General features: G+C 39.8%; 1 protein-coding gene across 1 annotated transcript in view; it reads right to left on the bottom strand.

Annotated features, from left to right (window-relative positions):
• The window catches only part of angpt1 (angiopoietin 1), a 56,644-nt gene extending 54,585 nt beyond the window's left edge, over window positions 1–2,059 (bottom strand). Inside the window, exon 1 of the mRNA XM_086281414.1 lies at window positions 1,255–2,059. Coding sequence (XP_086137540.1) covers window positions 1,255–1,644 — 390 coding nt within the window. The 5' untranslated portion in view covers window positions 1,645–2,059. The remainder of the gene's footprint in view (window positions 1–1,254) is intronic.
• Window positions 2,060–18,554: the final 16,495 nt, after the last annotated feature.

Below are 18,554 nucleotides of genomic sequence, written 5' to 3'. Positions count from 1 at the left end.
CACTGTAGAAAGAGCAGGAGCACGAGATCCTGTGATGCCAAAACTGAAAGTTTGTTTGTTTGTTTGAATCGTGTATTCATTTCAGAGAGACGGTCTTGGGCTTTTCGGAGACACAAAGTCTCAAAGCCTGAAAAAGCAGAGTGCCTGCCAAGCAGTATCAGATATGGCTTCAGAATTCGCATCTTATTAACATATTTGAACAAAACACCTCACAGATCTTCAAATTCCCATTAAAAGGATTTAATTTAGGAGTTATTTAACCAATAAATTCTTCCAATAAAAATATTCACATAAAACTTCTTTTATATGAATCTGGATTTTCAGGCTAAACTCACACTTGAACAAAAATAAAGAGAGCATTCTCCTTCCATGTCTTTTCCTCCTCTTTGAGTCTCTTGGGGCTCCCTCTGACTTCCTGCCATTAAAGAGACAGCCCACTGGAGAGCAGAGGGTGACTGACATATAGCTACCTTTGCTGTATGAGCATCTGTGGAATTTTGCGGTTAACACAGAGAAAAGTAGGAAGACGTCAGGAAAACAGAGATGTGTTAGACAGAGACGCAGTACACAGTTACGTAACCAAATACTCCAGTCTGTCCTCTTTTGTGTGTTATCAAAAACACATATTTTGTTAACTAATAAAAGTCTGTTTGTCAACTCAGAAGCAAAGAAGATTAATGCCACTATGAGACCAGGCTGCTTTCTCAACAACTGAAGGAGTTATGAGGTGTAAGTCAACCAGTTGACAGCCGTGCATTTTAACATTTTTGATGTTGTCAGTGTTTTGTGTGGTAATCTCTGGAATTTTATTTTGAAAGTGGCCACACAGCATCACCCTTTGGGGGGGGGGGGTATGGGTAAAAGAAAGCTGCACTTTTCCAAGGCACATAAACTCTCCTACAGACAAGCACTTTGACAAACTACGTGTCGACTACATGAAAACAGCAAACACTGCATGGTTTTAGTCTGACAGCCTCGTCCACAAACCAAAACAAGGTATCTAGTGAAGCTACAAACAGACGCTCTGGGGAGACCACACACCCAAGCAGACACAAATATCTCAACAAATAGCACACAGCAGCCACTTCAAAAGAAAAAACTCATGCAGATGCAATTCTAAGATTTTCAGCGTGGTTCTGATTAAAACAGGAAAATTCCACTGCGTTCTTATTTCAGCTTATCATTAAGCCAAGATCATGTTTAAATGAAAAGAGAGATCTAGCACCTGATGCTCCACATAAAGTTCCTCCTTACCTTCTGTAGCCACTGGGTGTAATTCTCCATAACGTTCTCCAGCTGCTGGATCTTCTGGCTGGGAAAGTCTGGCTCAGGTGGTGGAGCGTCCCTCTGGAGAGAGTTGGCGTTGTACTGCGAGCTACTGGCCTTCGCTTCCTTGCAGGAGCCTCCTCCAGCTCCCTCTCCCTCAGGTAGGATGAAGGTGTAGGTGCACTGGCCATGCTGGATCTTATGAAAACGTCTGTTATTGGAATTACTACTGCTGCTACTACTAGTAGTACTCCCTCCATTACTGCTACTGCTGCTGCCGTCCGTCCCTCTCCGCTGCTCACCTCCTCCGCAGCTCACAATCACCAGAAGCGCCGCCAGCGACAGCAGGTGACGACTGTAGTGGTACCACAGCATCATATCAGCCTGGAAGCGCTGTTGAGGGTGATTAAATTTCTTGTGTCTCTTGTTTCTCCTTCTATGCTTTACTAGATGTTCTCTTAAGTGCTGAATCAGAAAACGTTAGCCTGAAACATGTATCCTCCATCCTTAAGTTGGACCTCCAGCAGTCAGAGTTCATGCAGACTTTTTTGCCATGGACGGGACACACATGTATGTTTCCAAACCTCCTCTTAAGCTTTTGTCCTGGCAGGGAAAGTTGCACACATGTCTTGGAGTGTGACAGCTTGGCTATATTTCTTGGTGTTCCTCCAGTAAATCAGAGCCTGCCTGCGTTTATCAGAGTGTGCATTTAAAGTAGGTGCTGGGTATGCTGGGATAGTGTCGTCAGACCTCCCCTGGTCTCTCTGCCGTTCTTTCCTCCTCTGCTCGCAAACTTAACGACTGGGGGTAGAGAGTGAGAGAGGGAGAGGGAGGGAGGGAGACGCGCACTCTGAAGAGCAGTTCCAAGCTTCCAGCACACTCTGCGCCTGCCCCTCGCAGAGCCTGCAGAGGAATGTGACTCTGTGCATGGACGTATTTGTGTGTGCGTTTGTTTGTGTGTGTGTGTGTGTGTGTGTGTGTGTGTGTGTGTGTGTGTGTGTGTGTGTGTGTGTGTGTGTGTGTGTGTGTGTGTGTGCGCCAGTGATCCTGGCAGAAAGAGACCTCAGCACAGAGGACATGCTTAGACTGTGGGGATCAGCTTTCAGACCGGTTTATGTGGTTGACCTGCTCCCTTGCCTGTGTAAAATAATAATAATAATAATAATAATTTGAACGCACGCATTTAATTTATCTCTTCTTTTCTCCCTGCTCAGCTAATAACAGGTGCTACGAACTTGTCACCTGTGCTCGGGGTAGCTTTATATGTTCTTCTGCTTATCTCTTGAAAGTACAAATCCATAGTCAGGACAAGCATTGTTTTATAAACTGCAGCACCTACATGGAAGTAGCCATAGGATCAAACTGCAAACCTACGTAGTGGCTAATGGACAGCAAACCATACGCCTGAGCTACATTTACCACAAGATATTAAGTATCTTTCATTCCATAGAATTTGTTGCAGTAAATTTAAAATACTATTAGAGAGCACTCGAACACCAAAAATGCCCACCATTCTATCATTTGGTAATGTTTGCTAAGTCTGTTTGACACTATATATACTGTAAGTAGTATATACATATATGTACATGCAAATATTTAATATGTACTATAGAGTAAAGTAAAAATTCAGCAAACAGTCACAAAGCATCTGTGGTCAACACGTTCTCGGTTGGCCAAAGCCTACTGTCATGGGCTAAGTTTTCTATTGGCAAACCTAAGTCAGCAACCTCCTTATGACTAATAAAAGCCATGTTTTTCCCAGTGATTTCATTGTATTGCATTGCATTTAACAACCAATTGCAAGCAGTTGCTGTGACCAACTGGTTGCTCAGAGACTGGCTGTGCAACATCCTCAACCTCTGGGTGACCACTTTTGATTGCACAGGTCACCTCCTGGGTAACCTGTCTCCAAACAACTGCAGTCTGACTCAGACAGACTACAATCACTCAGAGAAAGTTTGCAAATACTCACTGTCTAGTTTATAAATGCAGACAGATTGCCAACGCACTGCAAGCAGTCTGAGTCAGTCTGCGCCAGTGAGCGCAATTTGTCTCCAATACTTCTTTATGCAGTAGAAGACCTGGCACATCTGGTTGAAAAATGGTTGTATGGAGCCTGATCTATGGAAGGTCTTGTCCACTGAATTTGTAGAGTAACAAATTATTAAACTGTAACTATTATGGCTTGTTTTAGACTTAAAATCATACCGCTTTTTAGGTGTCGTTTTGCTTGGTATCTTAACTACAAGAGTTTACATAATCACAAGTATATCACATGCCTTCCAGTGTCACGTTTTCATGAAAACAAAAGTGAAATCCAAGAATGAGCAGGGGATAGATGGAATGCCTTTTTATCATTAAGCCAGAACAAGGGGCAGAGTGAGGAAATACAGCGCTGAAAGACCCTGGGTTAAAGGTCAAGTCCTTGTTACGGCCAGCCTATTAAAATCTCTGATTCCGGGAGACACAGCTGTCTGATTTCTGGCTGAATTTCAACATTCCTCGTCAGTTCAAGACATTCAAATTTGTGTACATGCTTGAGTGTGTCTGTTTTTCTGTTTGTGTGTGTGATGTATGTGCAAATACTGTATCCAGCGTATGTTTATGTATATCCTTCTGCTTATGCATACTCACAGTACATGTCACAGAATTCTGCGTAATCCTGTGTGGGTTTGACATCTTGTGTATCCAGTGATATCAGAAGGCTGAAAAAAGTTGGGTCTTGTGTGTGGGAGCAGAGGGGTGGTGTGAATGAATGCATGAAGGAGACCCAAGATAACAAACCCTCTGAATAACCCAGACTGGCCAAGACACAAAGCATGTTTGCTCTTGGAATGCTTTTCTTAGGTTGACGTACTTTGCTGGTGTCCTAAAAGTGAGGCGCCTTTTCCTGTGTCCAAAGGAAACTAAGGAGGAGATAATTGTAAGAACTGGGGCTTGTAAATCTAAACAGCACATGACTTTGATGCACAGCTATACATGAAAATATCTAAACAAATTTAGGAATTATGACTTAGTATTCCTTTAAAGCTACAGTATAGATATTTTCACATGCATAATGTAGGAAGAACAATGTTATTTATTTTTTTATTTATTTTTTAGCCTTTACTAAAACAGACAAACACAGAAAACCAGAGGTATTAAAATAGAACATTAAATAAATGTGTTTTTTCTGTTTGAAGCTGCTACGGTTAGAGGGCATTTAGCTTTCTGTAGCCTTATATGGTCACTGCAAATCAGTACAAAGTTGCTCTTAGTAATCACTTTTATCCTGTGAGGAAGCATCTTATTGAGATTAATGCGTGTGTCCACGTGCTTTTCGTTGAAGAAAGTCCATAAAACATTTTTGGAACACAAAACGCTTAATTTTCAGCCATCTCACATCCAGCAGTGGCTTGTTTTGCAAAGGAAAACACACAAGCTGTTTATATTTATGAGTTAGTAACTGAGTGCTATAGTCTCAGATCTGAAATCTTACTGGAATGTAAACTTATTGAGAAAACAAACAGTTTACAGAGCAACGAGAGAAAAATGATTCACTAACTCTTGGCATCCCATTCTGCCTGCTCCACATGTACATCCAATACATACCCAGTTTAGTAAAATACAAAAATCTACATGTATACATAGATATATGTATATGTGTGTGTATATATATATATATATATATATATATATAAATGGAAGTAAGGTAACATATAGCTTGCTCAGGCTAGCTAGCTGGCAGGACGGTTAGCTAGGTTCAACAGATCCAGGAAGGGGCTTTTCTTTGTGGAGGTTGAATGCTCTTCCTGGGTTGTCTGAGTCAGGACAGATTAATTTGTGCTTCTAAAGTGAACGTAGTACAAAATGACAAAAACACAGAAAATTCAAAACGCTGGGTCAAATGACCCAGGACCATGACAGAATAGTTATCTGTCTCTATATGTTACCCTGTAAATGTAGTGCTGCAGGACATGTATACATGTTTCTATACTTGATTCTAACCTAATGCTAATGCCTAATGCTAAGTCTCTTTTACACTGCTGGAACTGTAACTATTAGAACACAGAATAAAAATACCTCTTCAGTCAAAAGAATTATTTTCACTTTGATCTGCCAACAAACTAAAGCAATTTTCCTTTATTAGGCAACAGGACAGAAATCTTTGATATTTAAATGCATACAGGAAAAAAAAAATCACAGCTCTAATCAGCAGCCCCACTTTAGAAATAAACAACAACATATGGATTTATAGATTTTTAATTCCCATTTGATCATCATATGATCATGTGTGATTGATGCCGAGGTCACTCATAGGGATCATTTTGTGGTCACATGACTTGTAAAATGCCACTTTTTACAGACACAAATCCCAGGTAAACAGAAAAAGCAACATATTAACTATTAACTATATTTTCTGTATTGGATGGAGGTATGATACCAAAAAGAATTTGTGACACGTTTATTTTTATTTAACTTTTATTTGATATTAACCACTTGAGATAACAACTGTTAGATAAAGTTATTCTGCATCCAAGTCGATCACCAATGACAACTAACAATAAAGTTTGTGTTTATTTATTGGAAACTCATTATCAACTCAAAATTCATGGTAAAAAATATTTTTACTCAGTGGCATATTGGTCCACTATTAAGATGTGAGGGTCTTTGATCTTCTATGGTTGGCTAGAACCCCGCCCCCCCCCCCCCCAATGTGGGGCATAAAGGGTGTTGTCACTGGATATAAAAGGCACAAGCGTTCCGTTTGACTCCAGTGACAAACCTAAGCAACTCATTCAGAAATGCTTGAATAGCTTCAGCTCGATTTGAATTTGATGAAATGGTTGTATAACCCAGCCTAACACTGATGGAACCATTTCTTTTGGTCCTGAGCTTAACAGTTTGTCATGGTGACGGTGACTGAAGGGGACACAAATACGCGCTTAACACACGAATGTCAAGGCAGTGGTGAACTAGTGCCAGCCTCCATGCTACTGACATATCAGTGGCAGGATCTGCTTGCAAGTGCAAATGTGGGTCATTTTCATATTATTCTCCTGTTCTGAGTTCAGTTCTGATGTGTGATATCCTGAGATCCTTTCTGAAAGATCCACGGTCTGGTCTGCTGGGGCCTCAAAGGAGCGTTAATCTCACACACAATAGCCTCGTTAGCATTTGACCATTGATGACATCACTTCATGCTAGATGGCTGAGAGGTGATAGTTAAAGAGTTATGCATTTGTGGGTGCTTTGAGTGGTTGTGGTTTTTGTGAAAGACTGAATGGATGTACTGAAGTGCATGTGCAGGGAGTAAAGAGTTACACCAGTGGCTCTGCAGGCACTTCATCTACTATAGAGTAATAGGCTCGTGTTTTCAAGTCTGCTTACTTAAATCCTGTGGGATAATAATAATGGGGCTTAACGTCCAGTGGGGGGGTTTTTCCCGTAGAGAGACAAACATAAAGGATTAAGAAAAAAAAGCAGACATTCAGCTGAGTAGAAATAAATCGAGGCCTAAAACGAACACGCATTTTGCTTTGCAATTTCCTGTTGAGAGTCGAATTAAAACGTAATTCTTAAATTCCTTGCAGACCAACCTCATATGCAAATGTAGCAGACCCACCTGAAACACTATTCCTTGGTTCAACAAGCAGCATGCTAGAACAGAGTGCAACAATGGTTGCGCACTTAAAGGGCTCTGATTCCAAAATTTAATTTTCCGTTCATTTTCTCCATTGAAATTTCAGAAAATCCTCATATACAGAGTTTTAATCCTTGAAACATACCAACCAAATTCTTGGTGACTAATGACCATAAAATGATTTGAGAGGGAAAATGAAGGAAAACTAAATAAAATCCAACATAGACCGTGTGACGGCTCAGGAACTACTTGTCCCATAATCCATTGCAAATCCCAGATTCCACAGCAAACGTCCAATTTTCTTGAATTTAATTATATTTATTATTGTAGTGTTTATTTAGTTAATAATAATTCTAAAGTTTGTGTTGTGTTTTGTGTGTGTGTGTAACAAAGTATAGCCTAGTTATTGTTGTGGCACAGAGGTTCATTCTGACAGTTTTCAAATTTCATGCTCTCTAAACAATCGTAAGGTTCGTGGGTTTAAAATTTTCCATGGTAGCAGTGAACTCCACCAATCAGAGACATTGCTGTTTCAATTTGGGATTGTGGTGAGTGTAGTGCTTTTCCACAACATTACCAATAAAACACATTTTTGCTAAAATAAGGTTTATATCATACAGACTTGTGGTTTCCACAGGAGCACATGCCATTGTTTCACAATGTCACTCATAATGAATCGGCTTTGGATGGTTAAAACATTGTGGCACATAGTCAAAATCCCTACGGAGAATATGAATGATACTTTTACTTCAGGAACCTCACTGTTGAGCTCAAAGTTTTGACTTTCCTGTTAAATATACATCTGCTTTGCAGATGCCATAAAATGCGGCTTTTTCAACACACTAGCTTGACTGCCATTAAATATGATACAGATGTGTATGACAGTCAGACAGTAAATCCTCAAAGGTTGAAATCCTGTGATTTTTTTTATTTTATTTTCTTCCTTTGCTTGTTTTCTTTGATCATTTACTAGTCCACCATCATGTTGGATAGATTCATAAAACATTGCTTTCAGTATTTCCTCAGGCTGACTTGGAATCACGTTAATGGGTCTGTGCCAGCACAAGACTCCTCTTTTGATGCTAAAAAAGCTACTGCTGGGATTTACTAAAGAGTTGGCATGTTAATTTCACAACTGAAAGCATGGACGCAGGTATTTTAGTTGTTGGCCTTATTACAGAGTGCAAAAGGAGAATATTTAAATGAATTAGACAAACACGATTTATTAGGTGAGCGACATGCACTTTACCCAACATTGTGAAAAATTTATTGACAATTTCTGGGTCTGATGTGGCTGTAATCAAAGCCGCTAGGAGAGAACATTTATTTGAAACGAGAGCAGGAGATGCTGCCAGAATTGCATGTGGTTCATGGCTTGACATATCTGTCACAATGCAGAAATAAATGGGACTGTGTTACTGTTTTAAAGTTTGAATTTTGCAATATGCAATACTGACTTTCATAAATACATAAAGATCACACTACTACCTTGAGGCGACTGTTGTGATTTGTATAAATAAATTGAGCTACTTGCAAAAATACAAGAGTGATGTGAGATTTCAGGTTCACATGGGAGAATAGTTTCTGTTAACATCTCTGCTGTTGTAATCCTGCTGTCCACCTATTATCGGTGTTATTAGGGCATGTATTGTTTGCTCTCTCAAGCCGTAATTATGCTAGGCTAGGTTGCAGACATGGACACAGACAAGTGAAGAAACAATGGCTGAGGAGTCACTCCTGTTACTTCTTTGAAGTTCACCGCCTAGTACGCATGCACAGTTTGTGCACAAGTAAACCAAAAATGAGCAGGCACATCCACATGGACCTACACATTTAACAGCCAATGACACTTGGACTGAAGTGGACGCTAGCATAAATCTCGCCTAGGGTCACTTGTGCTGTCATTGTGGTTGGTTGACTGGCAGATTTCCTGTCAGCCTCAGCTGCACTTGCATTTGGAGCTATTTGTAATATAGTTTAATTCTAAATGTTCTAAACTCGAGCATTTTGACAGTGGCTATGATAACATACTTGCACAATGTTCAGTTTGTAGCATTGTGTTGACTAGAACAGTATGTGACTATACATAACAACAGTCTTGATATCTGCTCTTTTGTCAGAAAGATCCTGATTAAGATCGACAATAGCCAAGCGTATTACTTTTTGCTGAACCAGCATTGGATTTGATGGATTTTGTAAACAACCAGTTCTGACATGTGCCTGCTGGAGCAATGATGTCATCAGGGCGAGACCACTGGAAAAGTGACAGTGGGAAGCCATTAGCACAAGGTGGCTGTCAGTCTTCCTTTTCCCCTTGGGATCCACAGGTCGATATGTACTCCACAGGCATGGCCTCCATCTCCTGTCAAAGCATGCCATATCCCTATCCAACCTCAATTCCACCCATCCTTGATACATGAGACAAAGTTCAGGCCGAGGTGAATGGAAAAGTAAAAAGGTTTCTGTCTGTCAGTATGGTATTAAATCTTATGTTGCTCCTCAGAAGAAGAGCTGTTTTCTTTAACTCGTTTTTTCTTTTTTCTTATCTCAACAGAAACAGAAATAGGAAAGTTAGGAAAAAGGGGGCACCCACGGTCAAGTTAACTGCACTGTTGGTGGTCCTGCAGTTGGGTCTGGTACCATGATAAAACTCTAAAATGAATGACAAAGCATCAGTAAACAATAGAAACAGACAAAAAAACATAAATAAATGAAAAAGAAATATGGGTGCTTTGTGCCCACTTGCAAAAGCTTTTGTGGTTCGGACCTCGTGTTTGTTTTTCCTCTATGCTTCAGCAATTTATCATTATAGCAAAGTCAATTTCAAATTCAAGTTGATATGTGTATTCCTTAAGACGTTCTGTTTATTTTTGTGTACTTCATGTCACCAGTCCCATCTGATGTTTCCTTTTCCAACTCCTCACCCTCATTCCTGCCTCACTACAGACTGCCACAAATTTGCATGCTTTAGTTTACTTTGTGTCTCTCGCGTGTATTATAAAATTTTCATCAAATCACAGAGATCAGATTTGTCACAGTCAAGTTTACATGATATCACTATGCGTTCAATTTGCAATCATAAGGTTAACCAACGCCACATGGAAGCAAATGCACAAACAAAATATGACCTTTGCTGCTGCAATATTTGGTTGGTGCAAAGGTCAGAAGAGTGTTTGGCTAGACCCCGGGAATGTGCTATGTGGCTCTAGATATGTTACCCTCTGTTCTGTCTATTTTAGAGAGCAGTAACTCTGCAAAGCAGAAGACTGGAACACACAAACACAGATACAGACAAAGAAAGCACAACTGAAAACAACATACAAGTTACATTTATAGACTGACACACAATATATTTAAAAAACCTAAAAAAAAGGAATTGTTTACTAAATCTCATAATTCAAAAGTTTTTCTTATTTTCTTTCTTTCTTACTTTTCCACTGTGCACAACCCTTTGTCCTTTTGTTGTACTATCTATGCCTGTACTAGTCGTGGACAATTGTAAACCACAAAAAGCTGCAAACATCGAAACATACCAACAATTACTGAGTAGAGTCATTGGAATTCAAATGAAATAAGTCCTGTGACGTGGTTGGCTACAGAGCTGAGCTACTCTCAACTTTAAGGAAAGTGACACAAGTGGCTACTAATGGCAATGACAAGTACTTGTGGCTGACATATATTATGCAATATAAAGTGTCAGCTCCAAAGTGATGGGCACTGAGTATATACACTCACCATCCACTTCAGGTACACCTGCTGGACTGCTCATTAATCCAAATATCTGTGGCAGCTACTCAATACATTGAATTATGTCAACATGATTAAGACGGCATGTTCAAGTGCAAACCCAGCGTAAGAGTAGGGAAGACAGGTGATTTACTGTAAGTGACTTTAAATATTTGCTGGAGCCAGATGAGGGGAGGAGGTTTTCCAGCACAACCTAGGGAAAATAAATACCTTAAATTTTAAGGTAGAATTTAACATCTCTATCATGGTAAGAGAAAAATGAAATATCTACTTGTTGACCAAACGTTACAACCAAGAAGACCATATCTGAACACACAACACATCAATAAAATAATAATGAGGCAGTAATAAGCAAAGTCCTAAAGCTACAGAAAACCACATTGGGTGCCATTTCTGTTATTGTACAAGCATGCTATTGTCGCGAAATCGATCAATGTAGAGCAGTGTCACAAACCACGGAGGCCCCAGAAAAGTGCAATCAAACGTTGAGTTTATTAACAGCCCGGAGAAAACATCAACATATGTCTTCTGACCAAAATACATGTTGTGGACACTTATAAAGCAGTGGGGTACACGCCCCCCCAATGACAGATTAAAATAGGTTCCAGACATTAGTCACAGGTAATCGTACATTTTTAATGGCTATAAGCAGACATAGAACTTCTCTTTTCTATAACACCTTCCATACAAGGTAGTAAACTTCAAGCCCTCAGGGTCTCTGAGGCTAATTATTGACTCTGCTCATCTGTTACCAAGTAGAATAAAATGCAACAGGTTTGCAACAAGAAGCTGGAAACATTTGGGCCTCTGCTCAGGCCTATTCCTAGATTATATGTATTATATGTACTGTAAGCATGCATTGCAGTTATCCTTCTATGTTCTAGTTTCCCTCAGCATGTATCACCTGGACAGTCACGCCAGTGAAGCTTAAGACCCTTAATGAACCGAACATCAACTCAAAATAAGCACAGATATGCAATGTGTATAAAATACTTCTAACTGTACTTGTAATAAAAGTTAACATAATGGAAGGATCCTCAAATGGACATCTTCAATAAACAACTGTAATGCAGTATCAAAACTGTGAGAAATATTATTAGATGAAATAATGCTGTAAAGAATATTATTAATGCAATTATAATGATGCAGATTATATGGCAGCAATAAAAGAATTTCTGTATCTCCACACTATGCTGAACAACACATCAAACCTTGGAACAGATGGGCTGCGGTAACAGAAGATCACGCTGGGTACCATTTCTGTCAGCTAAGAAAAAGTAACTACGAATTCCATCAAAATATCTGATCAAAATTGGACAATTGGGAAAAGGTTTCCTGATCTGATGAATCTTGATTTCTGCTGCAATATTCAGATGGAAGGGTCACATTTGATATAAACAACATGAATGGATCCATCCTGGTCAGTATCAGTAAAACAGGTTAGTAGTGGTAGTGTAATGGTTTGGGGGCACACTTGACATCACATTTCCAACCCTTTATTATCACAATGTACTAATTGTCTGATCACTGCTTCCAACATGATAACGGGATGTCACGAAGCTGAAATCATGGACCAAAATCTTTGAGGAATGTTTCTAGCACCTTGTTGAATCTATGGTAATAGCAAGGTGTACTTAAATAAAATAGGGACTGTGTATTAGAGTCATTGGTCATTCACCATGTAAATATAAAACAAAGTCTGGTACATCAGGCACACCACAACTACTGAGGCTGTTGTATAGTTATGTGGCAGTGTGCCATAGATGGAATAATTCACTCTTGTTTAATTGTTAATTGCTATATGCAGTGACAATTTAATGCTTATTTTAATCTTTTAGCATCTCTTAGAAGCGCCTCATTATTTTTTCCGTAAAGCTCTGCTGTCTCCATGAAGACTAAACAAACTCCATTTGAGTAAAAGTGAAATGTACTGTAGTGACACGCAAGCTAAACGTTATTACCATAAAACAGCTTTACAGATGATAATGAAAAAGAAAAAATGAAAGGAAAAATTGCTGTTGCTAATTTCACTGCCTTGCAACACAGCTGCCATCATAGTTTTTGAGTTGTCCTGATCAGTTGCCTAGTTGTCAGTATGTTGCCTTCTAATTGTCAAGGCTAAGAAAAAACAGTCACCGTCCAAGTACATTTTTTTGAATCCAGTGGCTGGTTCGACAGCTTGCATTCAAAATCTATTCCAAACTTTAAGACCTTCACTCATCGCATTCCTTAGTCTTTAGATAATATTCTTCACGTACATTTCCCATTCTGTCCTGCCATATCAGATAAAATTAAGTCCTGTGCAACAGCAAGCTGACACCTGATACAAGCCGATGAATGCTGATATCGCCATGTTTTCTTCACATTAACTCACACAATCAGATTTTGGACATAAACAGAAACATGCCTTTGTGTCAGTCTGAGCAAACCACTCAGGCTGGTTAAAGCGCAGCATGCTTGTCAGCACTCCATAACGATATTAGGCTTTGGAAACTGATATCAGACAGCAAAGCAACTTTAATTAGCAATAACTAATTTAGCTTGACTACTTGGACCACCGTTTGACATCAATTACTATAGAGTTCTTTTATTGTTGGCCTCAGATAGGGTTCAGCGGACATACATCAGAAAAGACAAAGTAAGCCGAGCTCTATCTTCTTACTTACTTTGTTAATTTCACTGCTGGCAAGTGCTGTTTGCTCGCTCCATCTTAATGTGATTCCAGCTCGCTGCCATTTGTCTCGTAGTATTTTCTTCTTCAGTAATGGGGCCAGTTGGTCCTCCTAACTTTGGAAAAGAGCATGACATCAGCAGATGGTTATTTTCTGGACTTAACCTGCTGGTGGAATCAAAAACACAGTGAGTCAGTGTGTAGGTGTGTGCAACATGAGATCATATGTGAGAGAGCAATAAATAAGTCCAGCTAATACTATGCTTTGGGTCTGTTCAGCTGCATGCTGGTTGGCAACAAAGCACTTTTAATGTTGAATGTCACACACAATCTGACATACATTCACATCTTGGATTGCATGCTGCTTCGTGTCTCTTTATTTTTTGGCTGATGTAGGACAATCTAACAGGTGGACAGGTGGAGAATAAGCCTAAATCTTTAGCATCATACATTTACCCCTAGCATACCTTAAAAAATGGCGAGGAAGGAATCTGATAAGTCTTGTGAACAAGAGTTTATGTTCCTCTGTCCACCCTACGTACACCTTCTCACAGCTCTGTTTGTGAAAATTATGAAGTATGATATAGCTAACAGGAGACAGAGCAGGTTTTTGTCAGCTCTGTCATAGTGGTAATCCTTTAATGGACAGAAGGTTAGTCTCCCGAGAGCTCGAGAATGTACACAAAGACTTTACCATGTCAGGTGCTGTATACTATAGAGACTCTTGAGAGAACATCTATTTTAAAAACGTGCGTTATCTACGAGTGATGAAACAGTGAAAATGGAAAGGAGAATACTGGCTCTTTTAAAATGTGTTAATAAACGGTACTAGTGGGCTGCTAAATCAGTCACCAACTGTTTAAAAACATGTAAAAGATAAGATAAAGAACACAAAGTTTAAAAAAAAATCCTGTGAATAGTGACACAAAGGTGAATTTTATGAACAGTTCTTATAGTTTATAAAGAGATCATCAGATCAGAGCATCATTTATGCATCTTTAGTATTTTTAGAGGAATGACATGGCATGTTAGCTTAACAAAGAAGATAGTGGCCTGGTCACATTGCACAGAGTAGCAATAAGTTGAAGAGTTTATCTGAGAGCTTTGAACACATATTTGTAACATTCAGTCACTTTTAGTAATAGATTATTATTATTATTCAATTCATCCATCCATCCATTCGCTTCCGCTTATCCTTTTCAGGGTCGCGGGGGGCGCTGGAGCCTATCCCAGCTGTCATAGGGTGAGAGGCGGGGTACACCCTGGACAGGTCGCCAGTCTGTCGCAGGGCCAACACACAGGGACAGACAACCATTCACACTCACATTCATACCTAGTGACAATTTGGATTATCCAATTAACCTATCCGCACAAGCTGCATGTCTTTGGACGGTGGGAGGAAGCCGGAGTACCCGGAGGGAACCCACGCAAACACGGGGAGAACATGCAAACTCCACACAGAAAGACCGCGGCCTGATGGTGGAATTGAACTCAGGACCTTCTTGCTGTGCGGCAACAGTGCTAACTACCGTGCCACCATGCTGCCTTATTATTCAATTCAATTCAATTCAATTCAATTTTATTTATACAAAGCCAAATCACAACACCTCAAGGCGCTTTATATAGTAAGGTAGACCCTACAATAATACATACAGAGAAAAACCCAACAATCATATGACCCTCTATGAGCAAGCATTTTTAACAGGAAGAAAGCTCTGGCAGAACCAGGCTCAGGGAGGGGCGGCCATCTGCTGTGACCGGTTGGGGTGAGAGAAGGAAGGCAGGATAAAGACATGCTGTGGAAGAGAGACAGATTAATAGCAAATATGATTCAAAGGGGGCAGCACGGTGGTTAGCACTGTTGCCGCACAGCGAGAAGGTCCTGAGTTCAATTCCACCATCAGGCCGGGGTCTTTCTGTGTGGAGTTTGCATGTTCTCCCTGTGTCTGCGTGGGTTCCCTCCGGGTACTCCGGTTTCCCCCCACCATCCAAAGACATGCAGTTTGTGCGGATAGGTTAATTGGATAATCCAAATTGCCACTAGGTGTGAATGTGAGTGTAAATGGTTGTCTGACCCTATGTGTTGGCCCTGCGACAGACTGGCGACCTGTCCAGGGTGTACCCCGCCTCCCGCCCTATGACAGCTGGGATAGGCTCCAGCGCCCCCCGTGACCCTGAAAAAGGATAAGTGGAAGCGAATGGATGGATGGATGGATGGATGGATTCAAAGCTTTCTGCTCTATTAATACACAGTGAGTGAGAAAGGTGACTGAAGAAGAAATACTCCATGCATCATGGGAATGAATTGCCCAGCAACATACACCTATTACAGCATAACTAAGGGAGGATTCAGGGTCACCTGATCCAGCTCTAACTATATGCTTTAGCAAAAAGGAACGTTTTAAGCCTAATCTTAAAAGTAGAGATAGTGTCTGTCTCCTTAATCCAAACTGGAAGCTGCAAAATGATGCATTGATTCTTTATTTTTTTAATGCAATTGAAACAGGTTTACAGAAAAATTAAATCATTATTTAAACTCCTACAGATCATCAAGCACGATGAAAGTCCAAGATTATAGACAACTGCTAATGGTCAGATTTAAATAAGGGAAAGACCCGACACGCGGTTATTCTATTAGTACAGAAGGTCCATGCTACACTTTTTCTACTGCTAGGTTTACAATTAGAGGGGAACTGCTAAGGAATGACCAGGCGTGCTCAGTATCTTAATTTTGCTCTATTTTCTGTTTTGCATTTTCATATGTAATATTGCATTATGGTTTATACTTGTGTTGTGCTGCTGCTTGTTGGACATCATTTTTGCAAATGTTTTCATTCATTTTTCATTCATTTGTTTGAAATAAAGTACTTTTCAACCGTGAGTTAGAAAGATGCACAACAAATGCTCAAAAAATGTGTTTAGAATTATGAATAGGATTTGATTGAATGTTTAAAGAATTGTCTGGATATAATGGAACTTAATATGAAAACGCATTCCTTTAAACTGATGAATTTCTGTGTTTCTCAGATTCTCCCAAACTCTTTTTCGCTCCGTGTATGGTCTTATTCCAGTTTTTAATCACCTGTTGACAGCACACGATGACTCTTTATTTTTCTGTCTTTGTAACTCTGACATTAATCAGCCACTTGCTCCTTTATGATGGTGATGATATAGCTCCATGTTGCAAGCTTAGTTTATCTTCCAACTGGTTCATCATTTAACTTGATTGAATACATAGTCACTTTATTGGTCTTGTGTCTACCCAGTAATTCATTTTGAGCTTTGTTGCCAACAATATATAGAATATAGAATATGAAGGGTTTGTTTTTGTTAATATGAAGAATATTTGTCATCACCTGCCCAGGTGACTGCTGCACAATGTGCTGTCGCCACCTCAGAGTCATTGGCTTAGCCTGTGTTCCAGTATGTTCGATGACAGCAATGCAATATGAAAATATTTTTGTATGAAAAGTGCATTTCCATATTTCATATGTGGCAGCCTCATCATGTTTCTGTGTTTGCACTGGTTCACATAATGAAGAAATGTCACCACATATAAGGCGGCTGGACCAAACATGGACTGGGTTAAAAAAACACTGTTGTCAGCTGGTTTGCCCTTTTCCTCATTTTCACATCACATGTGCTCCCGCAGGAATCGAAAGGAATTAGGGTGTTCTGCTTTTGTTTTCTCGTTGCCTTTCACCACATCGATAACCGCTCCATATAACATAAAGTTTTCCAGAGTTTTCCTTTTTTCTTTCCAGTCTGTGTTGTGACGATGACACAACCGTACTGCAGATAAACTGAACAAAAAAATCCAATATGTGATTCACATCTTTTGACATATCTCAACTAAATCTTAGGTCATTACAGCAACTGGGATTAAAAAGGGCAACATTTTTATGTCTACAGTCAAATTCAATGTAGTTTGAAAAGCACAAGTCACACAATGACTTGCTAATGTGCCTGTAAAATGATGCTTTTACAAGCTCTTGATTAAAGTCAACCAAAACACGAGCGCAGAAACACTGGAACATTATTTGTTTTTACTATGTAGGGTGACTGTGTAATTTTTGCAGAGATATTACTTGGTAATCACACATACAGTATAAGTGGCAATAACACAGCATTGATTTTCTGCTGTGTGCTGCCAAACTCGCTACTGTGCCAAGATTTGATTTATAGCACTCTGAAAGGATATGTTTTGTAAAGGATATGCTTTTAATATTATATTTTAATAACAGCCATTTGGAAAACAGGGCTCAACAGTACAGGGAGTGCAGAATTATTAGGCAAGTTGTATTTTTGAGGAATAATTTTATTATTGAACAACAACCATGTTCTCAATGAACCCAAAAAACTCATTAATATCAAAGCTGAATGTTTTTGGAAGTAGTTTTTAGTTTGTTTTTAGTTTTAGCTATTTTAGGGGGATATCTGTGTGTGCAGGTGACTATTACTGTGCATAATTATTAGGCAACTCAACAAAAAACAAATATATACCCATTTCAATTATTTATTTTTACCAGTGAAACCAATATCACATCTCCACATTCACAAATATACATTTCTGACATTCAAAAACAAAACAAAAACAAATCAGCGACCAATATAGCCACCTTTCTTTGCAAGGACACTCAAAAGCCTGCCATCCATGGATTCTGTCAGTGTTTTGATCTGTTCACCATCAACATTGCGTGCAGCAGCAACCACAGCCTCCCAGACACTGTTCAGAGAGGTGTACTGTTTTCCCTCCTTGTAAATCTCACATTTGATGATGGACCACAGGTTCTCAATGGGGTTCAGATCAGGTGAACAAGGTGGCCATGTCATTAGTTTTTCTTCTTTTATACCCTTTCTTGCCAGCCACGCTGTGGAGTACTTGGACGCATGTGATGGAGCATTGTCCTGCATGAAAATCATGTTTTTCTTGAAGGATGCAGACTTCTTCCTGTACTACTGCTTGAAGAAGGTGTCTTCCAGAAACTGGCAGTAGGACTGGGAGTTGAGCTTGACTCCATCCTCAACCCGAAAAGGCCCCACAAGCTCATCTTTGATGATACCAGCCCAAACCAGTACTCCACCTCCACCTTGCTGGCGTCTGAGTCGGACTGGAGCTCTCTGCCCTTTACCAATCCAGCCACGGGCCCATCCATCTGGCCCATCAAGACTCACTCTCATTTCATCAGTCCATAAAACCTTAGAAAAACCAGTCTCGAGATATTTCTTGGCCCAGTCTTGACGTTT

Source organism: Aulonocara sp. 'chitande type north' Nkhata Bay, linkage group LG22 (genome assembly GCF_057382095.1).
Source record: "Aulonocara sp. 'chitande type north' Nkhata Bay isolate Kocher_YH1m ecotype deep benthic linkage group LG22, A_spYH_male_GT1.1, whole genome shotgun sequence".
NCBI lineage: Eukaryota > Metazoa > Chordata > Actinopteri > Cichliformes > Cichlidae > Aulonocara > Aulonocara sp. 'chitande type north' Nkhata Bay.
The sequence above is the reverse complement of the archived record's forward strand: the minus strand, read 5'-3'. Positions and strand labels throughout refer to the sequence as shown.